Source organism: Condylostylus longicornis, unplaced genomic scaffold, assembly GCF_029603195.1.
Source record: "Condylostylus longicornis isolate FDR11 unplaced genomic scaffold, ASM2960319v2 ptg000010l, whole genome shotgun sequence".
Classification (NCBI taxonomy): Eukaryota; Metazoa; Arthropoda; class Insecta; order Diptera; family Dolichopodidae; genus Condylostylus; species Condylostylus longicornis.
Window position 1 is genome coordinate 15,750,621 of NW_026577979.1, and position 16,854 is coordinate 15,767,474.

General features: G+C 26.5%; 3 protein-coding genes across 4 annotated transcripts in view; 2 read left to right on the forward strand and 1 right to left on the reverse strand.

The window, feature by feature from the left end:
• Positions 1 to 726: 726 nt before the first annotated feature.
• Positions 727 to 2,474, forward strand: LOC129618673 (tyrosine--tRNA ligase, mitochondrial). The gene is made up of 4 exons (XM_055533569.1): positions 727 to 924; positions 983 to 1,130; positions 1,196 to 1,380; positions 1,443 to 2,474. The coding sequence occupies exons 1-4, from the start codon at positions 797 to 799 to the stop codon at positions 2,365 to 2,367; spliced, it is 1,386 nt and encodes a 461-aa protein (XP_055389544.1). The 5' UTR covers positions 727 to 796; the 3' UTR covers positions 2,368 to 2,474.
• LOC129618672 (regulator of telomere elongation helicase 1 homolog) lies at positions 2,402 to 5,777 on the reverse strand. The gene is made up of 3 exons (XM_055533568.1): positions 5,460 to 5,777; positions 2,867 to 5,413; positions 2,402 to 2,808 (listed from the first exon to the last, which is right to left on the reverse strand). The coding sequence occupies exons 1-3, from the start codon at positions 5,655 to 5,657 to the stop codon at positions 2,581 to 2,583; spliced, it is 2,973 nt and encodes a 990-aa protein (XP_055389543.1). The 5' UTR covers positions 5,658 to 5,777; the 3' UTR covers positions 2,402 to 2,580.
• A 926-nt stretch (positions 5,778 to 6,703) lies between these two features.
• The window catches only part of LOC129619028 (chloride intracellular channel exc-4), a 69,550-nt gene continuing 59,399 nt past the window's right edge, over positions 6,704 to 16,854 (forward strand). For both annotated transcript variants that reach the window (XM_055534089.1, XM_055534090.1), the window contains exon 1: positions 6,704 to 7,141. In XM_055534089.1, the coding sequence (XP_055390064.1) occupies positions 7,073 to 7,141 (69 nt within the window). In that variant the 5' untranslated portion in view covers positions 6,704 to 7,072. The remainder of the gene's footprint in view (positions 7,142 to 16,854) is intronic.

A 16,854-nucleotide genomic window follows, 5' to 3' on the forward strand; every position in this document is an offset into this window, starting at 1 on the left:
GATCATTCAAATTTCTTTTTAATTTCTTATCGCTGTTGCTATTGCAATTAAAAACCGCGCAAATAACCATTATAAATTATATTTTTTAAATTATTAATTTTACTCTTACTATACGCCCGTCACTTTTGTATGAAAAAAATTTTTGTTTACATTTTTTGCCATGCACGTGACGTAACACATTTAAAAAGAGATAGCAACAGACATGCGCAATATATTAAAATGTTTTTCTTTGTACCATGCCATGCAAACGAAACTAACTGTTTTGAAAGAGTCGAACTACTACTTCTTAATTGTTAATCAAAGCGGTTAACGGCAGCGGCGGATAATTTTCGCTGTCAATCCAGAATAGCAGCAGAACGGCAAAATCATCTGTACAGTATCTTGCAAATAATGTAATTTTCACATAGAAATAGATAATGTCAAAAAAAAACGCTACCGGTAAAATACAATTTTAGGTTATTTCATGATCGGCAATTACAGGAGTATTTTTGAATCCCACCTGTTCGACTTCCAGTTCCCAAGAAATTAGAAAGCCTTGCAAAAAGAATTTTAAACAAATCGCAATAATTTTTTGTAACATGCATCTGACACATTGTTTTTGGCAATTACCCTAGAATTTAATTCGATTATCGTTAAAATTATACAGCTGATTATAAAATAAAAACAAACATGACGGCTTCATATGTATGTACACATGTATTTTATTTATTTTATGATTTATGTAGGTAAAGAACGTTATGTTGTAATCTCCTGAATAACATTGCTATTTGCTACTTTTTAACAAACTCGCAGTATCATGCTATCTAGACTTAAATTACTAAAGTATTTAAAAAACCTTAATCGTTGCTATTCATCTTCAACTAAAAATTTGTTAGAGTTACAAAACAGAGGTTTTTATCAGGATATATTTCCAGATAATGTTGGGTAATTAATTTGTTTTAAATTTAAAGTGTTTAAAAATAACATATTAATAACATTGAAGGCCACAACTTAAAAAGCTATTTTTATCATCACCCCAAACTATCTATGCCGGTTTTGATCCTACAGCTAAAAGTTTACATATTGGTAATTTGTTAGTTATAATAGGATTATTGCATTGTCAAAGAACTGGACATAACCCAATAGCATTGGTATTTTAACTAAAAGCAAAATTTTTGGTTAAGTTTACATGTATTAATATAAAGTTTTTTTTAAGGTTGGAGGAGCGACTGGTTTAATAGGTGATCCAAGTGGGCGAACAACAGAAAGAAGTCTATTAGGCAATACCATTATAGAAGAAAACTTAGCTTGCATAGAAAAGCAAATAATTACAATATTTGAAAATCACAAAAGGGAGATATGGCAAAAACAAAAACAAAAAGGAGCATTACGTCAACTTAAGTAAGTCCTTGCAAATTAGTTTTTTTTTGTTTGTACAGCCGATAATTTCACGTATATTTAAGAGTAGTGAACAACGCAATTTGGTATGAAAATTTAAATCTGATCGATTTTATTTCAAAAATGGGTCGACATTTCCGAATGGGATCAATGCTATCACGATCTTCAGTACAAACACGTTTAGCTAGCTCTGAAGGAATGAGTTTTACCGAATTTACCTATCAGATTTTTCAAGCATATGACTGGCTACATTTATATAAAACTTATAATTGTAGATTTCAACTTGGTGGAAGTGATCAAATGGGAAATTTAATGACTGGTCATGAACTTATAAGTAGAATAGAAAATAAAAGTGTTTTTGGTTTAACTTTACCAATAATTACCAATGAAGAAGGTGATAAATTTGGAAAATCTGGTGGAAATCCTATATGGTTAGATAGCGAAAAAACTTCACCATTCTCATTTTACCAATTTTTTATACGCACACCTGATTCTGAAGTGGAAAAACTTTTAAAATTATTTACATTTTTACCGTTATCAGATATTGATGGTATTATGGAAGAGCATCGTGAACGACCGGAAAAACGTATGGGACAAAAGGAGCTTGCAAGAGAATTAACATTACTAGTACATGGTAAAGAAGGATTGGAGAAAGCTGAAAATGTAACCAATGCTCTATATGAAGGAAATATAGATGGGTTAAGTGAATTAAATATTAATGAAATAAAGCAAAATTTTTCGGGTGCAACATTATGCGAAATTCTGCCTGAAGCAGGCATGACAGTATTAGATTTAGCAATGAAATCAAAATGCTTTAAAACTGAAGTTGATGCTTGCAGAATTATTTCAGCTGGGGGGTTTTATATTAATCTAAAGAAGGCTCAAAATATATCAGAAATTATATCGCCTGGAATACACACATTAAAGAACGGGCTAACATTACTTAGAGTGGGTAAAAGAAATTATTATATTGTCAAATGGCTTACATAAGTAAAAGTTAAAGAAAATAGTAAAAGAAATTAACTGTAGCGAAACTTTTTTTATTACATAATTATACTAAAACAAATAAATTTAAGTAAAAACATTATGCAAAGTTTACGAAATGCCTTTTTCTTTCGTAATCATTTCTTATATACATATAATATATTTATATCAAGATTTTTCATTCACGTTTAAAACGTTTCAAAAATTTTTTTCGAAGGGTCAAGCATCACATTTTGCCTTCAAGAACTCTTCTAATAATTTGTCAAATTTATCTTTATGGTGATTTTTTATATATCTTCGTGTACCTTTTAATAAATACGTAAAAACGGATGAACTAAATAAACTACATAAAATGGAAAAAAATATATCAATATTGTCACTATCGCGATATGCTATTAGCGCTCTATTGAACTTGTTAACATCTTGAGATGATAAAGAACTTCGAATCTTAAAATTGAGAAAATATTAATATAGTTTGCCGAATATTGATAATTGAATTTCTTACCAGTTTTAAAAATTCTAATCTATCCATTGTTTTTGATACTTTTTCATTATCCTCAGAAATTGAACTTTTAATTATTGTTTTGCTTTCGAGTAAATTTCTATTTTCGATATTAGAGTCTTTATCAATATCAGTGTCGTTACCAATTATTTTCAGCTTTTTTTTCTTAGAAAGATTTTTTAAAATATTCTCGGGCGACGTTAAATCAGCACATCTATCTCGTTTATGAATTTTAACAAAACTTGGACTAGACACAACTGTCGACATTTGATCAGCTATTTGATCATTAAAATTTATTACTTGGGCATCACCTTGGTATAAACGGGTAGAAAAATCTGTTTCTTCTTTTTTTATATTTTCAGATTTATATTTATGAATATTAAACTGACTGCTGGAATCACTAATTACCCCAATATCACTTTCTGGAATTATTACACGATTTTCGTTTTTCACTTTGGGAATTGTGTTCACAAAAGCTGATTTGCATTCAAAACTGGTACTAGGTGAACTTCTATTATCAATAACTGATAAACCTGTTGTACATTTTGCTTTATCGAAAAATAACTTCAGTTCCCTTATTATTTTGCCAAAATTGTTTTCACTATCATTAGCATTTTTTAAGTGCTCTTGAATCCATGTTGACAATTGTGATTGTTGACTACGATTGGCAAACCTTGAATCACATAGTAAGATAGCACCATAATCATCTTTATGGCGTATAACACGACCAATAGCTTGATTAACTGCCCTAGTTGCTTCAAGAAAATACCAATCGTTACCTGATAATAATTCATTTTCCCTTGTTCTATTGTGCTCTAAATATTGTTTTTTTAAAACAACTCTGGAATCTTTGAAAGGTGGAAATGGTAAACCTGTAATTAATACAGCCCTGCCATTTGCATCTGCAAAATCTAAACCTTCTGAGACTTTTCCACGGCACACCGCAAAAAAACATGCTCCACTATATGTCGGATTGTTAATTTTATCATAAAATTCAGCCATTGTAGCAAGAAACGCTTCTTTACCTTGCGGTTCAACAAAAATTGGTTTTCTTTTTGATATTCTACTATAAATTCCACTTGCTTGCCAACTAGAAACACATTTATTCATAACCGCATATGACGGGAAAAAAACTAAAACACCGTCAGGAATAACATTACAAAAGTTCGCTATAGTTCCTCCTAGAGAGTTGATGTATTTTGGGTTGTCCCGATTTTCATAGTTAGAAATTAATTTCTCACGATCGGGACCGTTCGAAACTACTTTAACAAAAATTTGCGATGGTTTTATTATATGAGGATTTTCAAGACTATTGGATATTGGTATTCCTAATTCTGCTATCAATGGCTTTAATGGTGCTAATGTACCGCTAGTTAAAATTATGCTCCTAACTTGTGAATTTAATAAGTAGTGCATACCAAACCCAGGGTTAAAACACCAAAAATTAACTACTTTAGCCATTTTTAAACCTTGATGGGCTTTAGATGAAATCCATCCATCTTTGTCGGCACCTTTTGTTTTTCTTATTTCCTCAACTTCGAAATGAACTTTAAAAGATTTTGCCATTTTTTCTACTTTGTCGTCTTTCATACTATCAAACACAATTGCTGTTAATTGTGCAAAATTTTGAAGACCGGCCCCTTTTCTGAAAGCTAAATTTCGTTGTTGTGCAGCTGCCAAAAATGTCAGCAATTTTTCTAATAATGTGATTACCATACTGAAGCAGGTATAATTAACATTTGCTTTGGAGTATAATTCAAACATGTAGTCTCCAGGGAAAGTAGTTCCTGAAAATTTATTTGGCAATTCAACTTCATCAATGGCTTGCTCGAATTTCAAAAGGATTTCTTTAAGTGCTACTAAATCATCTATTGTGAAATCTTTAACTTCGTCTGAGCCTCCACCCATTTCTAAGAAAGCATCACCTTCGTCAAGCATTTTCATAATAAAAGTTACCTCTTCAATAGCTAGTGCAATGTCAGATGATTTAATACAGACCGAAGCAGCTTCCTCACACATTTTTTCAACATTATGTGCTTCATCAAATATAATGATAGTGTTTCGTAATTGAATGTTGTTTGCTCTGCGTGCATTCGGATCAATCAAGTAATTATAAGGCATAAAAATTATATCAGCCTCTGAAGAGATTTCCCTTGAACCAAAATATGGACACATTCTAATTTTTCTGCCAATTGCCACTAAATCCTCAATATCCAGAACAGGACTTTCAGCTATCTCTGGCCTGTTTTTTTTTTCTTCTAACCGTGAATGGAATGAACAACTTCGATTCGTAACGTGAATTTTACATAACTGAATTTTTTGTGCACTGTTTTGTTCTTGCGAAACTTCTGGATGTATGCACATTTGATCTCGCGAGCCAAGTACAATTGCTTTTACAAATGAATATGAACTTCTTTTAAGCTCTTGAACAGCTTGAGATAATTGTGAGTGAGTACGACTTGTGTAATAAACTTTTGGTATATCCCAAGATTTTAAAATGTCTTGTGAAATATCCCCCGGTTTATTATGTGCTTTCATGTTGCAAATTACCTTAAAACAGAAAATTAATTAAATTCAAAATTTTAAGATTAATTACCATTTCTTTTTTATGTAGTAGCCAGGCTAAAGTGCTACATAACAAACTTAATGTTTTGCCAGTACCGGTAGGAGATTCTAAAACAGCATTCGTGCTACTTTCAAGAGTTTCAATGACCTTCTTCATATACGCAACCTGGACAGGATAAGGCTCAAAAGGAAAATTAACTTTCACGCCATTAATTTCAACTTGAGACATTTTGATTTTATGATTATTTAAATTATTTCACCAGAAGCATTGAAAAAGTTTATAACTACAGGGAATTAATAGTAACCAAAAGATTTTTAAAAATTTTTGTTTGATTTTTTGTTGATAACTTGCCGCTCAACTAAATGTTCACAGGCTCCCAAACTTTTGTTAGGTAAAACGTCATATGAATATATAATTTAAGAATAGAAGAGATGACTAAAATAAAAAAAACTTTTGTGTATCTTCTTAAATTTATAAACGTCACTGTAAAAGTATTTCTAAACGCAACGATTTTCATTCCAGTGTTCTAGTTTAAGCATAGATGCTAATAACCGATAATGTAAAAATATTGCAAAATTATATGAAATCAACTGAAAATTTTGTGATGTTCTTATTTTGTACTTTTTGTTTTATTCTTAATGTATTTCCTTGGGATTTTTAATACTAAATATATGTAATACTAAAATGCATGTACTTGGATATTAAAAGGTTTTTTACGATTACGCGGGTTGCAGTTATTCGGTTTGTAAGATATGTAAAAGCATACAGATTTTTACATTTTTAACCGGATTTTGGTCTTTAATTACACAGGTTTTATTTTACATGTTGTGTTAATATAACTTTCTAAGCTATGACAATATATAATTGGTCTTCAGTCAGTTAATGGGTCATATGTGCATATGCGCTCTAAAATGTGGTAAAGCATATATTTTTCTAAAGCAAAAAGCTTTCTAAAGCAATAAATTTTCTATAAATGTAATTTTATTTTAAAAAATAACTCAAATGGATTTTTTATGTGTTTTTTTTTATTAAATCGGTTTGTGAACAAAAATAAATAATTTTTTTAAATATTTCTGAACGATAATATAAAAATTGATCTTAATTCAAGAGTCAAGACCAATGAAATATACAGTGCATAGAAAAGACATGTGTAAGCATGCTATTATGTCATTTTTCATTTTAGCTATCGATGATCGATTTCGAGTCTTCAAAGTATTATATTTATGGTGTTCTTTAAAAATTTTGCTTTCTTTTGACAATCCAACTATTGACATTTCGTTTTGTAGTGTCAAACGGGAAACTTGTGTAAGAGTTTAATTTCGGATTGCGACGCAGCAACGGACGATTTTTAAAATAAGTTTTTTTTGTTTTCTTTTTATTTTATTTTAATTTTTGTGTTAAAAATCTAATTAGCAACAATATTTTTTTCTCCAATAAAGCTTGCAAGTTAAACGAAAAAAATTATTTATTCAAATTTGTGAATGTGTTTTTTATTAACTTGCGTAAAAAATAGAAAAAATAATATTTAAATATTACAACTCAAAAAAAAAAAAGAAAAAATAAAGTGAAATAAAACCTATTGGATTACTTTTACACATAGCCGTTTCAAAGGGAATAAGAAGCAAAAAAAAACTTTCAACAAGATGTCCGAAGAAAAACAAGAGAATGGTACCAATGGTGGCGATGTTCCGGAGATTGAATTAATCATTAAGGTATTTAGTTTTATTTTTATAATATTAAATTAAAACTAAGACACTTTTGAGTTATTAAATAAATTATTAGATAAGTATTTACGTATTTAGATGTCTTAGAATGTTCTTTTAAGAGAATCTTAAATATCTACTTAATTGAAAAACAAACATAACGCTTCTATATCTTCATTAGAGTGTGACACGTACATAGAACTAAAGAGGGCGGCCTTGACTTGCAAGTTTTATTATAATTTTTTTTTTATATTTTTTTATTAAAAATTTTATATTTGAAAAAATATAGAATTATGGCGAAGATAAATAAGAGCGTTTATAGGTACGTAGACATTATTTTCCTACGAGTACTAACGCATTTGAAAAAATTCAAAGAAAATTATTACTTTTACTAAGATTTTCAAAAATTTACTGGGATGGGATTTTAGGGGCAATATTTTGCTATTTAATTGTGCAAAATATAAACATACTCGTATGTACATATTATGTGTGCATATGACTTATGAGTCATATTACTTAATTTTCCAAAAGGTTCCCGAACATCATACTAAGAATAAGTTTTAATTTTCCGCTTGATTCAGTAAATATGCAGTTACATGTCCACTTCTTTTTTGGCTAAGTATTTAGGTACCTAGTAACTTTACAGTTCTTTAGTGTGGTATGTCTGCTGTATATTATCACAAGTTGTATAGATATGTAACTATAAATAGACCTTATGTCTAAAGAAGTTCTATTTTAATTTATGGAAAATATAGCTGAATACGTACTTGTTTAGTTTACTAATATTTTAATATTTGAGCAGTTTATAACAAATGAGAATTGAGCAGAACTGCAATCTTTAAATATAAATGAGAATAAAAAATGTTTTGAAAATCGTTTACTTATTTGCAGTAAAAATTAAGTCAATGCCCTTTTTTGGTAGATTTCTTTGCAAAAATTTTTCATATTTTTTTACGACATGAATTATAAAATATTAGTTTTTTTTATTATTGTTATTGAAGGGTGGGGGTGAGTATGTATGAGCGTAAAATGCACTTACTTGCCATGTATTCATTTACATTAACAGAAACTAGACAAAATATTGTAATCGAACTAACTAAGGGGGTATGAAATTATAGTAGGTAGGTAGATATATCTATATACCTATATATATATATATACATATATATATATATTGGTGCTATATTAAATTCAAACAACTAACATCCTAGTTATGTAACAATAAAATTTATCTATGCAGATTTACACAAAAATATTTTAATTGTATCTAAAGCTAAATAAATAACAAAAATTATATGAATGGAATATTTTTATGATTTTCTGTATAATTTGCATGCATATTCGTGTAACATTAAAAATCTTATTAATTTTTATAGTGAATAGGTTTATAATAAATATAAATTACTTAGGCGCCGAAATTTGAGAAATTTGAAAACTGGATTAATGATAATTAGCTGGGTACCTACCAACCTCTTTAGTTACCTATCCACCTAGAGTTTTCAAATAAAGAATTATTTTTCAAACTCATTCTTTAAACCATTCTCGCTCTAATTTGGAAATTTTTTTTCTGTTTGTAAATTGAATAAAATAAAAAATAAAATACGAAATTTAAAAATTAGAAATAATTAATTCTAATATTTTTGTACACGAATTCTCATACAAAATTATGTTTTTTATTCAATCTTACAATGTTTTGAGAGAGCAAGTATATATATAAAAAATTATAATTTGTTGTTATACAATTCTCTTGAAAACAATAAAATAATAACAGTTTTGAAGAGAAATTCGGAAATAAATGTAGGATCCTATACGTACCCTATCAACTTAAAAATCCTTTATAAGGATGACTTAGAAATTTGGATAGTTCAGACACATTCATTTCCCTATACTGCCAATAATATTAGGGAATATAGTTTGTTTCTAGGTAGTTATTCCTAACTTAATGAAAGTGGAAATTATTCCGAAATAAAAATTAAATTTCTAGTAAAATACACGAGAAATAAATAAATTTCAAAAATTTATTTGTACTTAAAGCAAAACTTGATTTAATAACCGAAATTAAAATATTATTATAAGTATATATACCTATATTTACACAAATATAAAATATATGAAAGGCAATATGTAAAAAGTTAATTGAATTATTTTTATATTGCATATTTTAAATTTATTACTTATATAGAATAGTTTAAATGTTCAAAATAAGATACCGAATAGATTTACATATATGCATGTTATTTGCGAATTTGTAAGTGTTTACTTACAACGCATACTTAATTCTATATTACTAAATTTTTAATTTCTCTTTTAGTGGTTCGTTAAAAATTTGAAGTTGAAATCAAATTATTTTTAGTTTTTCATCGTAGTAATGGCATTTTATTAAATTAATATCAGTGAATGATTTAAAAAATTAAATATAATATTACATTACAAAACTATATTAAATTTTTTTTGTATAGTTGTTTTTCTAGTTTAATTTTCCAGTATTTACTTATTTCCTTCCTGATTTAAAAAAAATCAAGTTTTGAAATTTTCGCTGGCATCAAATAGATTCTTTGCTAGGATATTAAACTGATTTTTTTTTTTTTTGAAAATTTATGAAAATTAACTACTTTGTGCCATTTTTACAAACAAAAATAAGTAAGAAAATAATACATAAATTTAATTTTCATTTATAAATGAAGAAAATTAATTTTCATTTTTACTACTTTATAAACGTATTAAGTGCAGAATTTTAGAATCAAGTCTAAATAATTAATTACATAATGGTAAAAAACTTATAATTGGGTAGGTATGAGAAGTTCTAGAAATTTAAGATTTTAGATAATCTGAATAAATTTTTGTTATTGAATATTGCGGCACATGTTGTAGGTTTTTAGGTTCATAATTAGGAGCTTATATTAAAAAAAATTTTAATAATAATTTGGCAATTATAAATGTTAATGCATTTGTTTTAAAATAATAAAAAAACGAAACGTGATTTTTTGAAAATAAATTTTTATTTATAATTTTTATTAATATAGAAAGCCTTTTTTAAGAAACTAGAAACAATAAATTTACTGAAAGAAAATTCAAAATATTTAAAACTTTTATTTAAAGCCATAGATGTGATGGACCATTAAAAGCTCTCATAAAACATAATATTTTTTTTTCTAAACTAAAATTTTATCTTAAAAACTTATTATTAGTTAAAACTTTTCGTAGAAATCGTAAATTATTTTATGTAAATATTGCTTTTTACGGATTTTAATAAGTTTGCAATATTAGCGTGAATTTAGTACGTGAATTTACAGCGATATTTTTTAATTAGTAATAAAATAAATTGATTTTAGAAAGGAAAATTTATAAATCAGATACATATACATATATATACGTTATCTGTATAAAGAAACACAATGGCTTATGACATAAAAATTTATATATTAGAAGTGAAAATTTTGATGAAAGAAGCCATTTTTGAGGTGTAAATGTGCTGTTCCCACAAATCAATTCATATTTTGTGACATAATTTAGTCTTTCAATTGATTTTTGGCAAATAGATGTGGCAAAATTTTAGCTTTGAACGCCCTTTGAATTGTACATCTTTTTCTAAACTAGTTGAATTTTTTCAAAAATGTCTGACTGTATGTAATTTAAAAGTAGTAGGTATTCTTTCAGTATTGGTAGATTGAGATGATAATAGCATTTATCTACTTACAATGTTTTATTTGTTGAATATTTCTTTAAATTAAATAAAAATAATTCCACAGATGGATGTTATTAATTTGTATAATAATTAAAACTATTACTAAAATGGAAAAGAAAAGGGAACACTGAGTAGAATTTTTTTTTTTTAGTTTTTCGCCATTAAATGAGCAGATGTTCATGTTCATATACTAACTCTCACACTCATATACTAATACTCATACTCTAATACTCATATTTTACATATTTAAATTAATATTTTCTGTAATTCGAAGGTGTTTTAATATTTTTCTAAGCAAGTTGTAAATGATAAATTGAATTTAAAAAGTTTTTAATCTAAAACTGAAACAAAAAAAAAAACAATTTATTTTTATGATATGATTCATCCGTTTACTTATGTATATGTTATCCTATACCAGTACATATTATTTAATTGCAATGGAGAACGAAGAATCCATTTGTGGAACAAAAAATTTACCATTTTCATTATCCATTTAACCATTTTTTTGAAATGCTTTGAACTTTACATTGACAATCAACTGTTTATATTTTACAATCGTATAAAATTTTCAATCATCAGGTAATTTAACATTATTTTTTCGCCATACAGGTATGCCTCATATAACGCGAATTTTGTACAAAACATTTTCAATATAAAATGATTTACGCATTTAAATTAATTTTTAAGACTGAGTTCCAATTTAGAGTAGGGGAAAAGTGGAATAATATTTTATTTTTGTCCATTTATTTGACAAAATGGTTTATAATTTTTAAAAACGTAAAACAAAGATTTTCATCTTAAGGCCAATATTTTTGATCTCACTTTTAAATTGAGATTTACAGTCAGCGCCAGCTAGCGGAAAATATGCAGCTCAATAATTTATAAGGTAGCCTGTCAACTGCCTATTTTTCTTTGAATTTTTTTTTGTATTGTGCATCTTTAATTTATTATTTTATTTTGAAAAAAGTTGTTGGAACTCAAGAAATTTAGAGTTCAAATTAATACGAAAGTTAAAAGTCTTGTATAACGAGATTTATTTAATTAAAAATTTTAATGCGAAATTTTCTTAGAACGTAACTGCCGCGTCATATGAGGGAAATTTTAATATATTACAATAAGTTGCAACAGTATTGAACGCCAGATTTATTTGACTGCTTTAAATTTTTTTTAAATGGGGCGTTTTTTATTCACATATTTAAATAGCTATTATATAGGAAACTATTTGATGTAAAATTTTATACAAAATTTCTATAGTTGCTTTTGTTTTTCTTTTTTGATTTGATTGACGTAAATGATTCAATATGAACGTGTAAAATGTAGTAACTAAAGGATGAAGAATAAAATATTTGAATTGTTTGGTGCAAGTATGCAACTTAGTGAATTCAGTGGAATTGTTTCGTTCTTCTTTTTTTCTATATAAGATATCAAATTTACTTTTCATGTCTCTATGAACATTATTGTTGTTTTTTTTCTTATTTAAACGTATGTACATACATGAACATATACATACATGCACTACATATAATTTATATTGAAATTTCAGAGTTTTATTGTTATAAATTTTTGCTTATACAGAATATTATTCTAAACTTGAAGTTTTAAGTGTACCCGCATATGAAAGAGGGAATAAGAATTGAAGATTGAAGATTTCTTTGTAATATTAATCTCAAGTTGAAGTTCAAATTTTGTAAAATGAATGTAAATTTGTATTTTTGTGTGTGTTTTATAATTGTGGGCAAATGTTGTGTAGTTAAAATTCATTAAAAGTTTTGTTTTAATCTTGAATTATACTTGAACTATGTTAGCTGTAATTTATATTAAGTATGTAGGCGGTTCAAGATATTGTAAATTTATTAATACAAAAAAGAGATTAACATATTATAAGCTAGGATTACAATTACATTTTTATATAACCCTATAGCTATAGAGTCTAAAATATGTACCTATAAAGAATGTTTTTGTATAAGATCAGATATTGATTCAACAGTATTTAAGAATAAAGATTGTTAAGAATAAAGATTCTGTGTCTAAGAGTAAAAAGACCATGTGAATAATGGTATGAAAAAATAGCGCATACTGAAACTCTTAATTTTGCATGTTGAATGAAAAATTAAATTTGCTTCTGACAATATTAATAAAATATGAGTGAATCGGTTGTAATTCTCATATGTAATACAATATTTTAACTCTCAATTCAATGAAAAATTACAGATAGAGTTTCCAAAACCTTCCAGCTCTTATTTTGTTAGATTTGTTTCCGTAACGCGCATATGCATAAAAGGTTTGGAACTACAAGCATGTCAAACATGTAGTTTTGTAAAACTGAGATAACAGAGCACGGATGCCACGTATAAGAACCTAATGTGCTCCAGAAGTTGCGAGACGCAAAGGGCCTCAATTCCACCATCGTTGGAGTAAAGTTCCCCCAGTATTTCTCTTCTGCGAGTTAGAGCAACACACTGAAGTCCGCATATTTTCCTAACAGAACCTGTAACTGTTTTCATTTTCTAGGCCTAGTCTACTTAGGCGCTTCTTAACTCTACAGGCACCCAACAAGACCCCGGTGAGAATTTTCACATGATTCTTGCCTATTCCTATAATTTTCTTAAAACGCTTCAAGTCATAATCTCCTAGAAGTTCCTTGGCCTGCCACGCCCCAAAAGACTTTTCCAGCGCTGCGACTTCCTCACAGGTTACAGTTAATGGGTATCGCAAATTCTAAACTTTTTAAATAATTGAACTTGGAAATTACATTTTAAAATCTTTTTAATACTTTTGACAAAAATTTTTGTTTTTTATTTTGTTCTTTTTTTTTGCAAAAATCGATTTCGTTAGTCAGATGTATTTAACAGGGAAATAGAGATCAACCTTACTTGAGAATTTATTGCAAATATCCGATATACACATGCGAATTAAAATATATTAAACCAACTGAATACTTTATACTGGAAGGGATTTTGTATTTAAGTCTGAAATTCTTCTCAGCTTTCCCTTTAGCCAAATAATTTATTACATGTAATTATTTAAGCGATTTATTTACATCTTAATAATAAATATTAAGTAAAAGACTTTTTTTTTTAATTTTAAAAATCTGTACCTTTGTTTTTGTTAATGAATTTCATAATTTCAATTTAATTGACTAATTAAGTTTTCGAAAAAGAATTTTAAAAATCGAATTTCTTTACATATAAGAAAATCCAAAACAATTCATAGATAAAAAATAATTTACTTTTACCAAATAAATTTATAAGAACTTACGTTTGGCTATTAGTTGTCCATTATATTAGTTGTAAATTATATTTTTCTACTATTAATCTAATAATAGCATGATGAGAAAAAAAAATATTTTTTTTTTGTGAAAAAAAAAAGAAGGAGGAAATCTATATCCGGTTAATTTCTTATTTATGTATTTTTGAAAGATTTCACTAATGTCCGATCATAATTTGACAAAATAGAATATTTTTCTATTTAAGTAAGTAATAGATCAATAATATTATTGTGATGAAGATAAATGATTTTTATTAAGAATTTACATACTTATATTTTTTTTTATAACTTAAAAGTTTAATACATAATAATATGAAAACTTGTTGAAAGTAATAGAGTTTTGTTCTCAATTTTCTGCCGGAATTTCTGCCACAACTTTTTTTGTCATTTTGAATAGGTAAATCAAGTATTTTATTCGTTTATTAAATTTAAACGCACTGGGCATATTGTTTTAAATATTAGAACCATAGTTATAATTAATTTCTAGAGTATAATTTAAATTTTTGAATTTCATATGAAATTTCTTTTACACAAATCGTTTTGTTTGTAATTATTAAGGTTTCAAAAGCAAATTTTTTGAGTCTACTCGTATATGAATTTTTTGAAACGCAGAGGTTATAACTGTATGAAAATTAACAATTTATTGCCATTTGAGTGCATAATTTTTCGGAAAATGATGTTAATTATAAAAAAATATTCCTTTTCAATACTTATTGTTGTTTAACCTGCATTTTCTCAATTATTTGTAGGTATATTTAAAAACAAATTATTCTTTCATTCTATTGCTTTAAATTATTTTATTAATAAATAATTTTGTTCTAGGCTTTTAAAATTTAAAAAACATATTTTTCATAATTAGCAATAATTCTTGGCATTTTTACAAAAACAACAAAGAAATTCATTGCGTTTCATGTTTACATGCAATGAAAATTAATTTTTTTTTTACTGACTGCATTGCATACAAAAAGAGAGGTTATGTGATGATACTAAATTTTGCATGTCGAGCTTCCGGTGAAACGCACATTTCTTAGTGGAGAAGCTTAAATAAACTATATTTTTAGATATAGGGTTGTCTGTCTGTTTGTGAATATTAGTATCATAAGTTCTGTTGAACAGATGTTCACGAAAATATATATATATTTGAGTTTAAATTAAAAATAAGATGGTTTGACAAAATTTGCGATGTGTCATGAAATTAATATGTCAGAAATTAATTAACGGTATTTTTCAAAATTTAATATTTCATTTCTGCTTATTCACTGAATTAATTCAGCGAAATCGGATTATGGAAGATAAAGCTCTACTTGAAACCAAATTCCCATCTTTCTAGGTACATTAACTTAAGCCCTCTTTCTATTTTTAATTGGATTTTAAATAAGTAATTAAAGGAAACTTTTATAATCTTTTACAACACTTTAGAAATGCAGGCGGTTATGTGCTGTTGTCATCCAAATCTGATTTTGTTTTTAAACGAAATTGCAAATATTGTTTATTTATGAAAAGAACAAAAGTTAAAATGCGATTTTAGTTTTAATTTTTTTCGCCACACTTTTTATATTTATGTTATTTTTTTTTTTAAATAATTATTTCACAAGCGCCAAAACCACTTGAGATAATAATTTTGTTTTTGTTATTTTATTTTCTTTTTTTTCGATTTCATGCCCATTTTTTGTATAATGGAAAAAAATATAAAAAATTTTTTATTTTTAGAATTTATTTTTTTTTTAATAATTTATTTTTAATATTGTAGTTTTTGCCATTTTTAAATTGAAGCTATATTCTGTTGTTTTTGGCATTTAGCCCATTTTCTTAAATTAAAATTTTTATTGAAAACTGTTTTGTTATCCCATTTTTATTGAGCGAAACTTTTCTACTACTTCAGAATTTCCACTTTTCTTGTTTCACGAAAACCACATTTGAATTTTAATTTATTTTTATTATTTATGATTTTTGATTTAATAAAAATGATTTTTCTTTAATTTTAATGAAATTTTATAAAATTCTTATTGTAGTTATGAATTATTTTGAAATTTTAGAAATTATAAGGAATTAGGGTAATAGAAAAATTAATATTGCAAAAAAAATCTAACGGTAAAAATCTAAAACATGAAAAGAAAAATGAACCGCGATAAACCGAATTAACGACACACATTAAAAAAAAAGTAATAAAAATGCAAGATTAATAAAAAAAAAGATAAATTTAATATTATTTTGTTTTTAACAAATCACGTGATTTTTTTTAGGTATGAATCGTATGTCGAAGGTCAAAACATTTGTTTGCCAAATTAAAATTATTAGAGATAAGCAAATACTTGCGTACTTATATATTTTTGGTTACACAATTATTTTAACGTACTTCTTTTTTTCTATAGAAAATTTACCCGTAAATCGAAACTTCTAATGTACTTAATTTTCTATACGTACTTTTTCTAAAATCTGTTCTGAATTTTTAGAAAGGATTTTTAGAATTCTGAATTGTTTTGTTTTATTGAGTTTTATTAATAATTATTAAATTTAAGAGCAAATTGCCAAATATTTGTTAGTCAAATTAATTGTTAAATAAATGTCGAAATTTATGTTATAATTTTGATATATTATGGGTATAAATGCAGGGTATTTCGCATAAAGTGATAAATAATTTGAGGGATGTTTTCTTGATCATTTTCCAGCAAAAAAATGTATGAGGGAGCTCTTTTTCTATTAAAAAAGGTATTACATGTTACTTGCTCACAAATAAATGCTTGTAATTTCGGAACTACGCAACAAAGAG